This window comes from Bactrocera oleae, chromosome 3, assembly GCF_042242935.1.
Source record: "Bactrocera oleae isolate idBacOlea1 chromosome 3, idBacOlea1, whole genome shotgun sequence".
Taxonomy (NCBI): Eukaryota; Metazoa; Arthropoda; class Insecta; order Diptera; family Tephritidae; genus Bactrocera; species Bactrocera oleae.
The window spans coordinates 16,858,078-16,875,177 of record NC_091537.1 but is presented as its reverse complement, the minus strand read 5'-3'; the positions used below and the strand labels follow the sequence as shown (position 1 = coordinate 16,875,177).

Sequence of the window (17,100 nt, the reverse complement as noted above, 5' to 3'; positions counted from 1 at the left end):
GACTGTGTAGTTCTAGACAATTTCCTCTACCTGGGAACCGTCATCAGTGGCGACAGCAATGCAAACATTGAAAGACGATGTCTAATTACTTTTTGCAACACTAACCTATGGCACGAAACACTTAACCTATGGCAAGCGGGGAGAATGAAAACATTCGTTGCGGTGGATCTTGGAAAGTTTGATATTAGGTTAGGTTAGCTCGAAGGGTTGCTCAAAAATCGGTGGATCCTACTTGTACAGATATTTGTCCTTTGTGTTATCCATGAACCACCAGATCCTCATAGATCGCGATGGAATGATGGACTAGATGGCGATTCGATGGTTTATTGATTCAAAAATTAGCTATAATGATGGCTGGGACACTTGGTTCGAACGGATGAATAGTTTCCAGCTCGCTAAAGTATTGACACGACTGGAATAAAGAAGTCAGTTGAGACTCGGTCAGAACTTAGTCTGTCATAGTACTAACAAAGAAGAACAATAATGACTTATTTCGAGATGAAATGAAAGCCAAAAGTACAGAACACAAACAGTACAACAAGAATGTAGTTCTCGTTCAAAGCAGATTCTAAGGTTACTACAATTTCTATATAGCTTAGGTGATGTGCGGTCTCTAACTTAAGAAATTACTCGTCGTTCTTCGTTACCTCGAGAAAATTTTGTTTGAAAAATAATAATCTCAGAGAACATTAGATTCCTTCGTGAAACACTTTATATTTAGCTCAATCACAAGATGTTTAAGTCCCTGATCTATTAAGCGACCCTCGTTTGGAAGCAGCTCACTCACTCAGTTGCTAAGGCAAGAAAAGTACAAACAACATTTTCAGATAATAAAATTAAAGTATCAAAGTGGGGACCCATCATGAAAACTGTTCAAATGCAAGCAACAACAATAACAAAATGCCATGGCATAATAAGGGAAAATGTTACAGTTAAGTTAGCTTACGGCGCCGATGTGTGGGTAGTTATTGAACCAACAGGTGCTGCTGGAAGCCCTCGCAATCAACAATTACGGCAACTATTTACTAAAATTAACCGAAAATGGCAGAAAAATTGTGGCATGAAGAGAAAAGTTTGGCTAAGTTAATAATTAGGCTATGTGAAGAGGCCAAGCAGTGGGGCAAATGGCTAAGAGGAGAAAAATAAGCCTAGTAGCAGTAACAAAAACAAAAAACGATGACACCAAGTTTCGCCGCATTCCACAATCGAGCGATCTACTACAAGTGTTGCCACCAGCTTCGGCTACGGTCCAATATCTGCTCGCTGTCGCCGTTATTGCAACATTTTAATTAGCAACAATTCATTTGTTAAAGTTAATTTGTTATTATAGCGTCAGCGTAATTTTTGAAGTAAACACCAACAATAACAAAAACGAAAACAGAAGCAACAAAGCAGTCTTTCGGTTGAGATTAGAGCGCCAACTAGATGAGAAGATAAACATGAGTATGTATGTGAGTGTGTGCGTCTGCGATAAAGATTAGACAATGTTGATGAGATCGCACTTTTGGCGCTTATGAGCGCAACAGCAGCAGCCACAACAACAACAACAACGGCGGCAGTCTAGTGCTGCCTATTATGCTCTGTCATTATACTTATGTTTGTATGTGCGTGTTTGCGTGTCAGTTGCCACCGCTACCTGCTGTTTGCTTGCAACATCCACGCCAAAGCGCCCGACTCACGGCTGCAACTCCAATATGGTTCGTGCAGGTTACCCAAATACACAACACACTCCATTAACAATGTTGCCATTATCACATTAACACATTTATTTTTGCTGCAGCACAGTTATTCGCAGAAAAATATATATGGTATATTTAGGTTTGTATATTTTCGCATTTCATTTGGAAAATCTGCCAACTTCCCACACACAGTGTGTGCGAACACAGACAAGTTGTTTTGTCTTCTTATTAGTCTTCAACTTCATCTTTTTTATGCTTACGAATACTTTGTATGAACGCATATAACTATTGTTGTTGTAACTGTCGGCTGTGTGATGCGTGTAGCATGTCGAAAATGTAATAGTATTGAAGGTGTTGAGAAGGTTGTTGTTGTATCGCTGATAAATGATTGCGAGTGCTTTGTAATTAATGTTAAAACTGTGTGTTTTCATATTGAGAAGTAGAGAATATTTTTTTCTTTAGGTGGCAACCCTATGCTACAAAATATGTTTTAATAAAAGTCGCTCCTAATTCTTTTCAAAAAGCATTTACTTGTATAAGAAGATTGTGTTTATCACAACTTTTGTACTTTTATTTTCTGATTTTTTTTTTTAATTTCTCTGGTTGGTAATTCTAGCAAAAAACATATGTATATGTTCAGATGTAGCAGCATCGAATATTTCTTTAAACATCTCCTTCTTCTGTTACAAATTGAGAATTTCTATAATATTATTTTACTAAAATCTTACTCAGCAACAACTGTGATAGATGAGAAAGAAGTATAGGCCATAAAACTACACGAAAGCCGAATAACTCTCGAAGTTAACCCAGAAGCTAATCATTGCAAAAAAAAAGCAACGTTAACTTCGGTTGCAACGAAGCTATAATACCCTTCACAATACCGATTTGGACAATTTTTTCTGGAGATTGTATCATTGTCTTTGACAATAATCCGTGACAAATTTATATTTTCAAGAAATCGTAAAATTAAAAAGTTTTTCATACAAGCAATTGATTCTGATCGATCAGTTTTCAGATCAATATCTCAAAAACTGAGGGACTATTTCGCATATATGTAGACAGACGAACATGGCTAACCGACTCAGCCCGTTATGCTGATCATTTATCGTATACTATGTCCACTATATAGACCGGACCTGGCACCAAGTGATTACTACACCTGTTCCAGTCTATGGTGAATGATTTTTTTGATGAAAAAATCGCCTCAAGAGAAGGTTGTGAAAGTCAACAGCCCCAGTTTTTTGCCAATAGGGACTAGGGTTTCTATGAGAGTGGCATTATGAAATTAGTATCGAATTGGCAACAAGCTACGGAACAAAACTTTATCTAGACCTTTTAAAATATTATAAAGTTCTTTCTTGATCTTGAGAGAGTGCCAGGTAGTATTTTACATAAAGTGGAACTCTACTCGTATGGTTGTTATTCGTAAATAGGATTTCAGATTGATCACATGGGCTTGGGGGAGGGGCATTTGCTAAAAAAATTTCAGGAACCGAATGCCGAACTTTGTAAAACATTAATTAGCGACTGAGTTTGATAAATAAAGCACAGGGAGTCAGATATAGTATGTCGATATACCTATATCTCTACTTGTAGGAGGTATGATTTATCTCAAACGAACTTCATTTAATTTAACCTTCAGAGCTAATATTATCAGCAGCAATTTTTGTTGATTATTGTATAATTTTTTAATATTTTCTACATACGAGCGCACTTAAACGAAAGAATATTTGCCTATTGTATCATTATACAGATTTTGGAGTCCAGCAATGAAGAACAACGTCCACCCAACGAGGCTAATGGCAATACATTGGCACAACGAGCGTCCTGGTTGAATAAGTTGAATGCCATGGATGGTGTGGATACACAACGAAAATATGGCACACGTGGCATCTACGACAATGGACGTTACTATTAAATTACAAACCGTTTGAAAAAAGTAGAAAAGTGTGCGAAAAGAAGTTAAGTGAAAGCGTTGACGACCACACAATATAATGAAATTAAACCAAAATCACAATGAAGGCAAACAGTTTAAGCTTGAAAAAGTAATGTGCCAAAATAGCTAGATAGCGATAAAACGAACAATTATATTAAAAAAAACTTGATTTTGGAATTACAAATATTATATTATTGAATAAATTTTATTTATATATAATGGGTTAAAGACTATTTTAGAGATACAGTTTTCAATTCTTTCTATTTTATTGAAAGCTTCTTAGCAGAAATCAGAGATTTAGTAAAAACTATTAGACACGAAAGCTTTCGCTTTATCTTTTATTTATCTATATTACAGCCCGGAAAGTTTCACTTCAATTCTTTGGATGTTACTTTTCTTCTAAAGAGTAAAGAGTTTCTAATAAAAGCTAATAGATGTGAAAGCTTTTACGACTTGAAAGCGAACACTTCAGCTCTTCATTAGTTTTATATTACAACAAAAGCTTTCACGAAAGTTTGTAATCGATTTATATTGGTTTATAATGACAATAAAACATTCATCAACAGCTTTGAGAGTAAGAATATTTGTGGTTTCAAAAGCTTTCTCTCAATTTTATAACAATGCTATTACAATAAATTTCCGAAACAAATAAATATGGTCACATTTAAAAGTTTTGTATTCATTTTCCAAGCTTGAGCAATTTAGTTTTAAGCTCTAAGGGAAGTGAAAGCTTTCCATAAGCTTAGTTAATACAGATTTTAGAAAAGTGAAATAATTTGCACTGTTTCTGTGTCATTTAAAATTTTACTTAGTGAATCAAAATATTTTATGTTTTTGGAGATTTCGCTTTTGATCAGGTTAACGGAAAATATTCAAAAAATAACAAAAGATGTTTTACGTATATTGTTAAGCTTTGTTGCATATACAATAAGAAATTCTTCAATTTCTCATTTTAATTTTAAAGCTTTTTTTAGAGCTATTAAGTACTTAGAGAATTTTAAAATACATTTCTTTGTGTAATGAGTTTTCATATTCTCTTCACCTAAAATGAGTTTTCATGGTCAAAGTGAAAGCTTTTTAAGTAGCAAGCTTTCTTTTTATATTACTGATCTCTCACTGTTTAGAAGATTTTTGGGTTATTTTCTGATTATTGATCTTTAAACACAATCATGTCCTCCTATGGTAGTTAATTTATTTCAATGCATTAGAAAAAAAAAAAACAATTAGTATAGATGTTAGTAAAATCGGCAAGCTTACGCCTGTGAATATATTATGAGGCAAAGCTTATTGATTTTTAAAATCTTTGCAAAATGAAAAAAAAATTATTGTTCATTTCTCCCAACAAAAATTTGTAGTATATACATATTCATTGATCTATATACTCGTATGTATGTGCTAAACCTATTTGAGTAAAGAAAAACTTTAAATGTTCCTATATATGTAACAACAACAATAATTAACCATATGTATGTATATTATATTTAGCTTTTAGTAGAAAAATGTTTGCCATACAAATGTTATTTTTAGCAATTTAATCATTCCTATATATTGTGTAATTGTATTTAAGTGAGCGGCGGACAACAAAAACAACTGTTATGTATTGTATGTATATGTAATATGTACTAAAAATCTACTCCTATTGTATCTATAATTGTAAATGTTGACATGAAAACAATAATTTTTCGTAGTTTTTAGGCCAAAGCAAAAACAAAAGTGAAAAATACCGAAAAAACATAAACAAACTAAATGAGTTAACAGAAAATATTTTAAAATTAAATTATAAATATATATATGTATACATATAGTCAAGGCGATAGCAGAATAATACGTTATATACCAAATGAAAACATTTTAAGTGAAATTTTAAATAAATACTCACAAATACCATATACTCGTGCATATGTATGTTGTATCAATCAAACCTGGGCAGCTTTATGTTTAAAAAATAAATAGAAAACGAAAATATTTATTATTGTTTTAATTTTGTTGTGATACAAATAATGCGCTTTCACGTGTAATAAATATTGTGAGCTTTTATGCAAAAGCTCATACAACACATACACAGCATGAAATCCCGTTAATTGCCACCTTTTTTAAAGACGATGGTACTTGGTTCAAGCGCCAGAAAATACTCTAATTTCATATTGGAGGATAGAAAAACGGTAATTATATACTTTAGCCTTGTGGAAAATAAAACTTTTTAATATTTTTACGATAATATTAAAGACGATACTGTAAAAGGAAAATAACTTGAGTTTCTTTGAAATTTTTAAGTAGAGTTATCGCCGATAATTAGTGCTGCGAAGAGTTTGAAATGCTGCGAGCTTTTAAGACTTTTTCGAATTACAACAAAAACAAGAAAAAACGTTAACTTCGGCTGCACTGAAGCTATAATACCTTTTACAGGTGCATTTCTTAAAGAATACAAGGGTACAAATAGATCTTTATCTTGATTTTGGTCGATCTCGTTGTATGGCAGCTATATAGTTATCCAATTTGGATAATAATTCAATTCGTTTCGGATAACAATTATACAGACAGATGAACAGGCAGACAGATGGTAATGGCTCAACAGCTCGTCAGTCTCCGGCGTTTCCGTCTGGGTGTTACAAACTTTGTGGCAAAAAACCAACTTCGTGGCATAACCTATTCAGGATATAAATATTGGATTCGATGTATATAATCATATTTCCGACACTATTTTGGAATAAGTGGGCAATTAAAATCGACGAACAAAATTAAATTGAAGTGTTTATCCACATAGTATTTTTCTTTCATACTTCAATACATGTTATATAGGGAAGTTTAACGTTAAATCCACTTAGGGATTGAAAACAAGATTTCGGGAAAAAATTTTAGGAGGATAAGACTAGAGATCGTCATAGAGCCAACGGTTACTGCAACTATTTTTAAATAATTAGTTTTATTCTAACACATCTCCACAGCCAATAAACCCAAAAATATCATATTCGCATGTTCTTCCATAATAAGTTTGAACCAACATGGAAGATACCTCTTTGTTACATCACAATTTTATCTTACTTATTATAAATAATTTATGGCGACGAATATTTCGCAAAATATTCCATAAAGCGACCGAGACAAAATGAGTGATTAGAGAATCGAAGCTTTGTAAATGAAAAAAAAACCGCTTTGTGAGAGAGTGACAACCACTGTTATCAATATTATATTTCTTCAATGAATTGTTTAATTGAATGTGTTGGAGCGCTTTCAATAATGCCTAATATTTCTATACTATAAAAATTTCTATAATATTTCTCTAAAGCTATTTTCTAAAAGCTGACCTAAAAATTGTAACCAAATACTATATATTACAGTATATCTAAAATTAGCTCTATCTCTTAACATTTATTTATAAATTTTGCTATGCGCATTCTGATTAAAGTAGTCAGACTAAGAATTGTAGAATAGAAGATAACGACAGCTGCACCCGGTCACTTTTTAGAGTGTATTAAAGAGAAAAGTGCTTGGGCAATGACGTCACTAACGCAATAATGCAATTACTTTGACAGTTTGGCAGTTTTTCTATGTTTTTTCTACTCAGTTACAAGCTTATTTATTAATTGTTTTAAAGTGTGGTTAAGTTCTTATAGCTTTTGCTTCGATTATTTGCTTATTTTATATTGTAATGGTCAGCTCTTTTTCTCTGATATGTATCACTGACTTTTTATTTATATGTCACAAAGATAATTGAACTGACAGAAAATTTGAAGGTTTAGGAATCTAGACATTTTTTATTTCAGGCTCTTGTTCATTTCTCTCAGGCACTTTGTTCATTTTTTATAATGAAAAAGGTATATTAAACAGATTAAATAACAAAATATTATATTCCATTTATTAAACTCCAACTTGTCTATTACACCAAGTGCATGTGCACTTAAAGACTACCAATGAACCGAAATTACTTTTACAAATGTAATTCAAGATCCAAGCAAAGTGTGTAAGTACATGTATCCTTGCAACCTACGGCAGTGTGGAATATGTCTTGAAAGAAATTTCCCAAAAAGGCATATGTGTATATTTGATGAGGAAGGTCAAGAGCCCTCACCAAAGCGCGCTATCAGTCACTCGTTCGCTGAATATGTAAACAAAGGCGGCAAAAGAACAATGTAAGTGATGACATCAACGCACACAAGAAGAAACAAAGAATAAGAAGAAGAAAACATAAAAATACGCAAGTCAACCTAAAAACAAAAGTGGTTTTTGTTAAGCTGTTAAGATGTCATAATTAGGTTGGCGTTGTCACTTAAAAGCAACTGTCTTTAGCAACGCTTGCCCTTAACGACAGCAAAATATGACTCTACTACAAAAAAAAAGTTATGTTTACACATGTGTATGTTCATATTATATGTTAGTATGTATGCGTTTGTCACTGTTGCCTTTGGTGTTAGCGCTGCGCTGTCACTCTTGTTTTGCGGTCATGTTTTGCGTTGTTGCCTACTGATGACGTGCGAAAGATTATGTATTGCCACATGAAGACAACCGAAAAAAATGCTAGGGAAAAGCATGACAAAAAATTAAAGCATAATGGAAAAAAATATAAAAAATGGTGAAACAACGCTAAAGAAGCAAAATTGATAACCATAAGCTATTCTTAGCCAAAAATATTTCCTGCGCTAATTAAGATTGTTGTGAACATTTCTTTACTCCACAAATGACAGCTTCATTATAGCCTATCTATTAAATATAGATACTTTAATATCGGAAATTTTTAAAATATTTGTATAGGTTATAGATTCAACCTTAAATACTTTTTGAGAATAGTACGGACTTCATAGCCTTTCGTGGGATAAAAATTCGGTCTTTCCCCTTTCGTTAGACTGTCGTAAAAGCAACTTAAGGCTAAACTTCACAGGATAATCAGGATACACAAGTCTTCGATTGAGCTACTACAGCCAAAAAACTAAAAAAATATATTACTCTCTTTCTATCGGAAACTGAAATAATTCAAACCCAATAGAAGCCAATGTGCTCAAGAGAGCATCTGTAAATAATCCCCCGCATTCACGAATTTGGTTGTATACCAGTTTCTAAAAGTGAGTACTGATCTGGTCGAAGGCGTTAGAAAAATTTTCTTGCAATATCTTTGTCCAAATTTTGCTGTCTTAGGTCATAAAAGGCTATTTAATAGTTTGTATAAAGAAAGCTTTATTCAACACACCCGAGGTAAAGAATATATTCTGTTGATAAAAATCAAGAAAACTAACAAAAAAAAAAAAAACAAAGCGAAGGTATTCAAAACGGTCTATTAGGGTAATGATCAAACGAAAATATGCATTTAAATACTTAGATACTAAGATCAAAGGGACTCGCTATAAAATTTTAGGGTTGAACTTATACGAGGTTTACCTTTTATATTTCGGAATTAAAGAACAAAAACAAACAATAATCATCGAAAATCGCTTTCTGTACAAATTTGTAAACGACCGGAATTTTGGGTCAACATGAGTGTTGTTATGACGATAATGCGCCATCGCACCGAGCTGTAGTTGCGATTAAGACCAAAAACTCGTTCAATACCATCGATCAATCACCGTTTTCACTCGATTTAGCCCCATGCATATAGGGCCATATAGGGCGGAAGTCGATGAGAGTAAGCAGGAGATGATATTAGCCTATCCTAAGCGAAAACGAAAACCATGTCTGTCCTGATAACGCTTTGGGAATAGTGTTAATTATCATTCATAATACAGAGAGAGTATATCGCCTTAGATTCTATCTACTATATCAGTTTTAGAGAAGAAAAAGCATTAACTCTAATTGCTTGTAATCACACAAATATATGAAGTATTTACGAATTATGATGGGCTTCTAATTGTTTTATTTCAATGTATATATGTTATTGATTGAGAAGGGCTAATGAATCATTCAAAATCTATAAAATATTTAAATATTTTTCTAGATCTGATATATCAACTACTTTATAGAGTATGTATAAATATATTACCCTCCACTCAATATCATCCTTTGCTCCCTTGGAATCCAATGCTATATATGCAATATCTTTGTCCATATATATATGTATATATTATATATCTTAGTTCTTAGTAGAGTGTATTCTTGGAAAAAATTAATTTAAAAATTCCATCACCTTTATTTTTGGTTGTGTCAATTTTATTGAAGTCATCTTCGATTGGCTTCATACGAATTGTCACTTTTGAAACGGCTGGTCAAAATAGTATAATATATTCTTATATATATATTCAATATAAATTGGCTGGTAAGGCATTATTGTCATATTTACTATTTTATTTTGATTATTTTTAAAATTGGTCATTTCTTCTTTTGTAATATCATTACCACATTTTTGGCAATGTGTAGGCAATTTATGCGCAAAACGTGAGCGCCGATTTGTGTTGACCATGAGACCATGCCGAAGACAATGATGATCGTTTACAGCGATTATTAAAAACGTAAAGTTTTTACTACTCAAAAAAACAAAAAAAAATGCAAAAATAGTTGGAACAAATATTCATACTCAATAAACGAATTGCACGAAAATGTCTGTTGTTGGCGCAATGAAAGCAATAATTGACTGCGTTTTCTTAATGCTAGCAAATCAATGCGAAAATCATGCCGAAAATCTTGGCCTTAAATGAAGAATAAAAGTGAATTTGCGGCTTGCGATAATACAAATAAAAATATCGTATTGTGAATTCGTAACAGATTATATAAATATTGCAAATGCAAATCTGCTAGTTGAGCCCTACGTTACGTTACAAGTGAATGCAAAGGACCATAGTAGACTTAAGAACTGTTTCGAGGTTTGTTTTGAGGCAAAAGATTTTCTAGAAATTAAGACATAACGTAATAGGTATTTAAAAAAGAATTCTTCAAAAATAATATGACAACATTTAGGGTAATTCGATAGAACGTATGCAGGTATAGCATAACATAAAAAAGCAGGAAAAGACATATGCAACTTCGAAAACTTCTAAGCAATGCCTTCGTTATTGAAATATATATAATTGCTGGATATTTTGAAGCTTTGTTTGCTTATTAAACTCTACAGCCGGCGCAAACGGTGGCCAAGCTAGGATATACGGTCAAGAAAGTTTTGGTATGTTGTGAGCTGCTTCACTCCGGCAAACTCTTAATTCGGACCTGCACTATCAACAAATAGAACGTCTGAAAGAAATAATCGGCCAAAAGCGGTCAAATTTGGCTAATAGTAGGAGAGGGATTGTGTTTCATTCGAACAACGCCAGGTCACACACATCGACAGTGACTCGCCAGAAGTTCCCGGTACTTGATTGGAAGATTCTTATGCATTCACCAATCGATCGGTATAATTACTAACTGTTCCTGTCTGTGGCATAAGATTTTGCTGGTGAAAAATTTGCCTCAAGTGAAGCTTTTCATAGTCGACTTAATAGAGATTTTTCAGAATGTAGGTTAAGCGATTATAACACATGTACTAAGATGATCCTAGAATATAGGAAGAAATTTTGAAATATTGAAGTCGACACTAGTGCAGTCTCTTTCCTTATATTTTATTCCGTGATTACAGTTGTTTTACAGGGGTCTAGTTTCAGATTACCCTAGGGAATACTCAATTGGAATGTAGTATTATTATAAAACCTCTGAAGAAGTTAAATTAAGTTTACCGCGGTGTTTATAATAATCATTGTGACGAGCTGAGTAGATTTAGACATGTCCACCTGTCGTTACTTCGTATGGCCGTCTGTCTCTCGGCCTTCCTTCTCTTAACTAAGCCCTCAGTTTTTGAGATATCGATCTAAAATTTGGTACACGTTTTTTCCCCCCAAGAAGCAGCTCGCTTGTCGGGCCACGTATATAGTTGTCATACAAACTGAACGATCAAAATCAAGTTCTTGTATGGAAACTTCTTTATTTGAGAAGGGTATTATAGTTTCGGTGTAACCGAAGTTAACGTTTGTTTTTTGTTTTATTATTATAATAGACGAAAATCAAATTTAATACTTTTGAGTTGACCCCTGTGCAAGAACGACAATTTTTTTTTCGTTTAATTCAGCACCATCCTAATATAGATTTATGCACATAGTTACAGTTACAGCTCAAAATATAATTTAGAAATTGAAAGTAATTACAATAAAAATATTTTTTTAGCATTAAACTTTCGTGGCAGCCAAAATTGAGTCATCTTTTTGCAGTGAAGTTGATAACTTTCTAGCAATAACTTTCTATAAATATAAGTAACTTTATGTTTTCGTTTTATTTCCTATAATAAATAAAAAATATAAAACTTTCAAATTTTCGCATTCCATATTTTGTGTGATTTGTATAGAAAGAGGCTTTATTCGGAGCTCGAGCGTAAAAATGGAGCAAAAGTGACAGCAGGAAATAAATATCATATCATATAATATATACTTATGTGTAACATGTATTTGTACAAGCATGATAAGCTATGGATGTAGATAGTAAATTGAAATATTTTTAATATTTTCAAGGCATATGTATAACTTTCGAAATCTGTGGATCATTGATAATGAAATTCATTAGGCTGTTAATCTGAAGATTACATTTTCGAGGAAACTCATCGCTCAAAGGCGCAGTGAAAGAGTGAACGCTGGATGCTGTATACTGTCACTCCACTCATTAAAAGACGAACGTTTCGTATTCGTTTAATGAGTTTCTCGTGGGTCGTATATATGTCGGTATCTCTTGAGCCACCTCCAGGTGCCCCGAAAATGTATGTCAATCTCAAAGCACCGCGTGAATTACATCGTACATGAAATATTGGGCATCAGAAGTTTTTTTAAGCCGTGTTTGCTCACTCCGGACAACAGGCGCTGCCGTGAGATCACTTGACAGCAGTGTGTGGCGTTGATATAAGGATATTTTGCGTCGGTACGTGTAGTTTCAGGAATATATTCTCCAGATTTGAAAAAGTCATTCGCTGGGTGAAAAATTGAGTAGAATGAGGCGGTTATGGCTTCCAAGATATTTTGCAGACCTCCGGAACAGGTATTGACAGGTTAAGGTAGGTAGGTAGGTAAGAGTCTAGCCCCTTCGGGATCAATTAGCGTTAAATACACCATTTGATGCACTATTTGTAAGACCATTAAATATTGCTATCTCGTTGACTTGTTGTGTTCAAAACATTTGGCGCCCACAATGAAACTTATGGCTGTAAGTCTATATATACTTTTCCTGGACCTATTTCTGGTAATCAGTCCTTAGTTATTGTCTTGTCATATTTTGACCATATCTGTTTCGTTGTCTTGCATCTGTTCTGAGCTATTTGTTCAAATTGAATGCTCTGGTATTATCGATATTGTCTCCGCTTCAGACTGGTCTAGAGAAGCTCCTGACTTGGCCAACTCGTCTGCTTTTACGTTGTCCAAAATATTCCTATGACTAGTGAGCTTAAAGCCTTCCTACATTTATTGACCACGCTTGAGTTTATCTTTGGCGACGATAAGGCTAGGAATGCCGCTTGGCTATCTGTGTATATGGTAGCTAGAGACTAGGAAATATATCGTTTTTCTTTTGAAGTCTAAGAACTTATTAGGTATTATATGAAGGGTACTCGATTCTCCAATCTATCGGCAACAACTAATGTCGATTCCGCGGGGTTCAAGGCACTGAGCTAATTTATGATTTATTCGAAAGAAACTGAAAGTGTTCAGTGATATATTCACTCTGGATCGATGGATGTACATCGTGTTTTAATTAAGACTAATAGATTCCATAAGTTCGTATTTTCAATCAACCTACTGTTGTCCCAAAAAGTATATAGTTAGGGTGTTGCATCAATGTGTTGTCTTCTCACAAGAATGCCAATGTTTCAGTTGCTGAAAACTCTATATTCGGCCATCGTTTGATGGACATGAAAATATACAAGAATCATTGTAGAATTAGTAAAATAGTTACTTCCCATTTGAAAGCATTATACAAGGTGCGTTCCAAAGTAAACAGTACAAAAGTAACAAAGTAAACTCTAGTAGTGCCATCTATATGTCGACTAGTGCGTTAGAATCTGCTGCAGGTCATTCAAAAGGCTTGCACCGGCATACTGGCGGCCATACCGGGCAACGAGCTAAAACACTCGTTCGACATGCTTTTGGACCGTGCAAAAAGCTGTATTAAAGCAGAAGGAGACTATTTTGAATAAAATTAATTGATTTTGCCGATAAAACTATTTGTTCTGTCTTTTTTTTAAAAGTCCTGTTTACTTTGAGATGCACCTTATATTTATCGGCAATTTGGTTACCATTATGCCTTAAAAATAATTCTCAGTGCGCCCAAAATTTGTTTAGTTATAATAACATATTTTTTCTGTCGTAATCGTACATTACACATCATATGATATAACCATTATCAATCGCATAAATCGCATAAAATCCCGAAATGCTGAAACTTCATTCATCCGCTGTAAAAGCACGTCACTCATTCACAAGACAATATCATTGTACGTTTAATTACTACTCACTAGTCACCCAGTGATATGTCAGCTCATGTACGAGCAGGTATAAGACAATGTAACAAAACTTTGCATGGATTCGCACTCGTATTTGTCTATTAACAGGCGATAATAAATGCGAAATGTGAAAAAGCCATGTTCGAAAATGCCGCCATGCCTGTGGGTATTAAACATTAAAACTGACAGCGTACAAATTTCATGCGGTAACTTTTTATAAATTTGCTTACTAACAAGCCACAAGCGAGCCGAGAGTGTATTTTGTGCAGCCGTACAGGCTCACTACGCTGCGCATACTATACGCATGCGTGAATGCAAATAAATAATCGTAAAATGCCTCATCGAGCGCCACGCGATTCACAGTTTGTGTAGATTCCACAGCGTCACACATTTTTATTTACATTTGTGTTGTTGACTGACTCTGACGATTCAAGAAAAGATTTCGCAAATTTATCAGAGGCACGTTGGCGGGAAAGTCGAGGCAAGTAACATAGTTTCAACAACTATAATTAAAACAAATAACAGCATGTGATTGAGATGGTAGGCAATGAGATGAGAGCAGCCTCACAGGCTTGTGAGATTTGGATTTAATATATTTTTTTCTCGGGAAAAGCATTTTATAGAGCTCGTTTAGCAGAGAAAAACTTGAAAGGGAGAAGTAAAGCTTCGGCATCACTGTCAAGAATTATGTTTCGCAAGGAGTAGGCAACTTGAGATATCAGTCTTTAATTTTTCTGAACTACTACTGCGTTGGGGGTAGAACTCTTACCTACCTACCTACTACTGTGCTGAAGATCAGAGTAACCAGGAAATCGGAAAGTAAAGTATGGTATATGTAAAAAAAAATATCGTTAAATTAGTCTATCATTATCAGAAGTAGCAATCGCGACTGCATAAGATCAGAAAGCTGTTTGTGTGTTCGATAGAAGAACTATGGATATGGAGTATAGTTCGACAACTGCGTCAAATATAATAAGCCTTCTGTCCGAACTCTAAAGAGACATCCTATTTATCCCTTTCATTTGTGTACAATTAAAGGTAAGTTGTAGGAACAAGCGTCGCGCCTGCTGCAGTGACCGAAAACAAATTCGTTAGGAGGTTAAAATGTAGCAACCAATTGTCCTTTTCTCTCTTCTATTCCACATGGCCGTAAGAGCTTGTCCTTTAGAACTATCTTCAACCTGTCCTATACATAACTTTAATTATATACGAGGTTCGGTTCAAATCAAAATGTGGATTCCTCATTGCAGAAAAGCGTTGAAAGAAGCGATGTGAAAAGTATTAGAAATCAGACAAACTGTCCATTAATAAAGTTGCTCTTGAAGTATTTTAGTTAGTTCTAGCTGCCTCACATTCCCACCTTACTTCTCGTCTATTGTCGGAGAGCGAAAACTCCGCAAAGGTCCTTAACTCCAGAACATCACTCACCTTAAGTATTCTATAATTTAGAATCGTTCCATAGATCCGAATGATGATTTCGAGCTTGACGACTATCTTTCAATTTACTGCGAATGTTTCTCAAAATTAAAATAAAGTCTAACTTGTATTTATCCAACTGCCTCGTATCACCTGATATTAATCTCAAAACATTTAAGTAGTGCGTAGATAAAAAAAGTCATTCGAAATTTCCTTGAACGCCTTAGTGTCTGCTTCCAATCGCCCAATTCAAGGAAGACACATCAGCGCGTTGAACGATAGCAAGAGTCAGTTGCGATGACACCAGTTATATGAAAATCGGGCTTGCCGCAGGCATTATTTGATACAGCGTTGGTGGTGAGTGTTGTAGCCGGCATCAATGGCTTTGGCGTTGACAGTTGCAAATTTGCAAATTAGTGGCAAACGAGCTGGTACAGAATGAAAGCGCCGATTGAAAAGTGGCACCTAAGGGGATTTTAATAAATGCCATGCCATCTTTCCTCGCCTGCACTACATTTATTCGAAATGAGGAAGCGTCTGCAGACACTTGTGCAACCAAGCAATTGGTGACGGATTGGCCAGATGTTCAGCGAGTTTTTGGGCATTCAAAAGTTGACCAATAAAGGCACACATTTTTTTTGTGGTTGTGTCTTAAGCCTATCGTGTGTAGATTAAAATCAAATTAAAGTGGTGTGCAGAGATTAATCGTTTGCAAGGAAGCTTCAGTTGTGAAATTGGTTTGCTTCGCACGCGGAATTCACTGCTTAAATGCACCACTTCCCAAAGGCTGAACTGGTTAGCATTGTGGTGCATAGTTACTGAGTACTTTATGAACAAGTTGTAGGCTTAGTCGATAGTAGATCACTGCGATTATGGATTACTGTGTGAAATGGTTTGCCTAGTCATCCATTTGAATTAAGGAAGAGCGTGTTTGGCAGTTGTGTATTTGACGGTTCATTTCTAAAAGTATGACGTATTGACGATCGTAAATCTCTTTTGCAACTTCCGAGTGGTTCAAGGTCCAAGTGTCTTCCGCTTCCTCTTAAATAAATATTTTCAACTATTGTTTGTTTGAAATACAGTTTTAAATCGAGATCGATGTTTTTGGGTTTGAGCTCCTAAACTCAATACCTAAACCTGATTAAGTACTCAAAAGGCTCGTACAAGATGGTTGTTTTTGAAGATATAGTTTCGTCCTAGAATCAGAAAAGTCCGTAGTTCATCTTTCTCTAAAGGCGATAAATGTATTCAGTTTGGGTTTTTTAGCTTTCTATGTGGAAACTGCTGCCTTCAACTTCGCGATTCTGAACCGTCTTCGCTCAGTAAATATTTAACCTGTCGCCTGATTTGTTATATATATAAGGTCTAGTAGATATAAATACACTTTTGGCTATGTTTTTGGTGAGTTAGGCAGGGAACCATCTACTAGGAACTGCACCTCAACAGTCATACTCTTGATTGGGACTATGTGTTTGGTGAGGTTGGCAGGAAACCATTTTCTATAAGCTGCACCTCTACAGCCAAACTCTTGATTGAGACCCATATTGTCAACAATTGGACCATCTTGAGAGCATTCGCTCAGAAGCGGCCAGTTTTGCTCAATAACAAAGAATTTATGTTCCATCAGGATAACGAGAGTTCAC

General features: G+C 34.6%; 1 protein-coding gene and 1 long non-coding RNA gene across 3 annotated transcripts in view; one reads left to right on the top strand and one right to left on the bottom strand.

Moving 5' to 3' along the window:
• The window catches only part of Proc (Proctolin), a 36,237-nt gene extending 30,657 nt beyond the window's left edge, over nucleotides 1-5,580 (top strand). For both annotated transcript variants that reach the window (XM_014247659.3, XM_036366871.2), the window contains exon 3: nucleotides 3,433-5,580. In XM_014247659.3, coding sequence (XP_014103134.2) covers nucleotides 3,433-3,597 — 165 coding nt within the window. In that variant the 3' untranslated portion in view covers nucleotides 3,598-5,580. The remainder of the gene's footprint in view (nucleotides 1-3,432) is intronic.
• LOC138856471 (uncharacterized) overlaps nucleotides 1-17,100 on the bottom strand; it is a 158,080-nt gene that overhangs the window by 86,417 nt on the left and 54,563 nt on the right. The gene's annotated exons all lie outside the window — the stretch shown is intronic.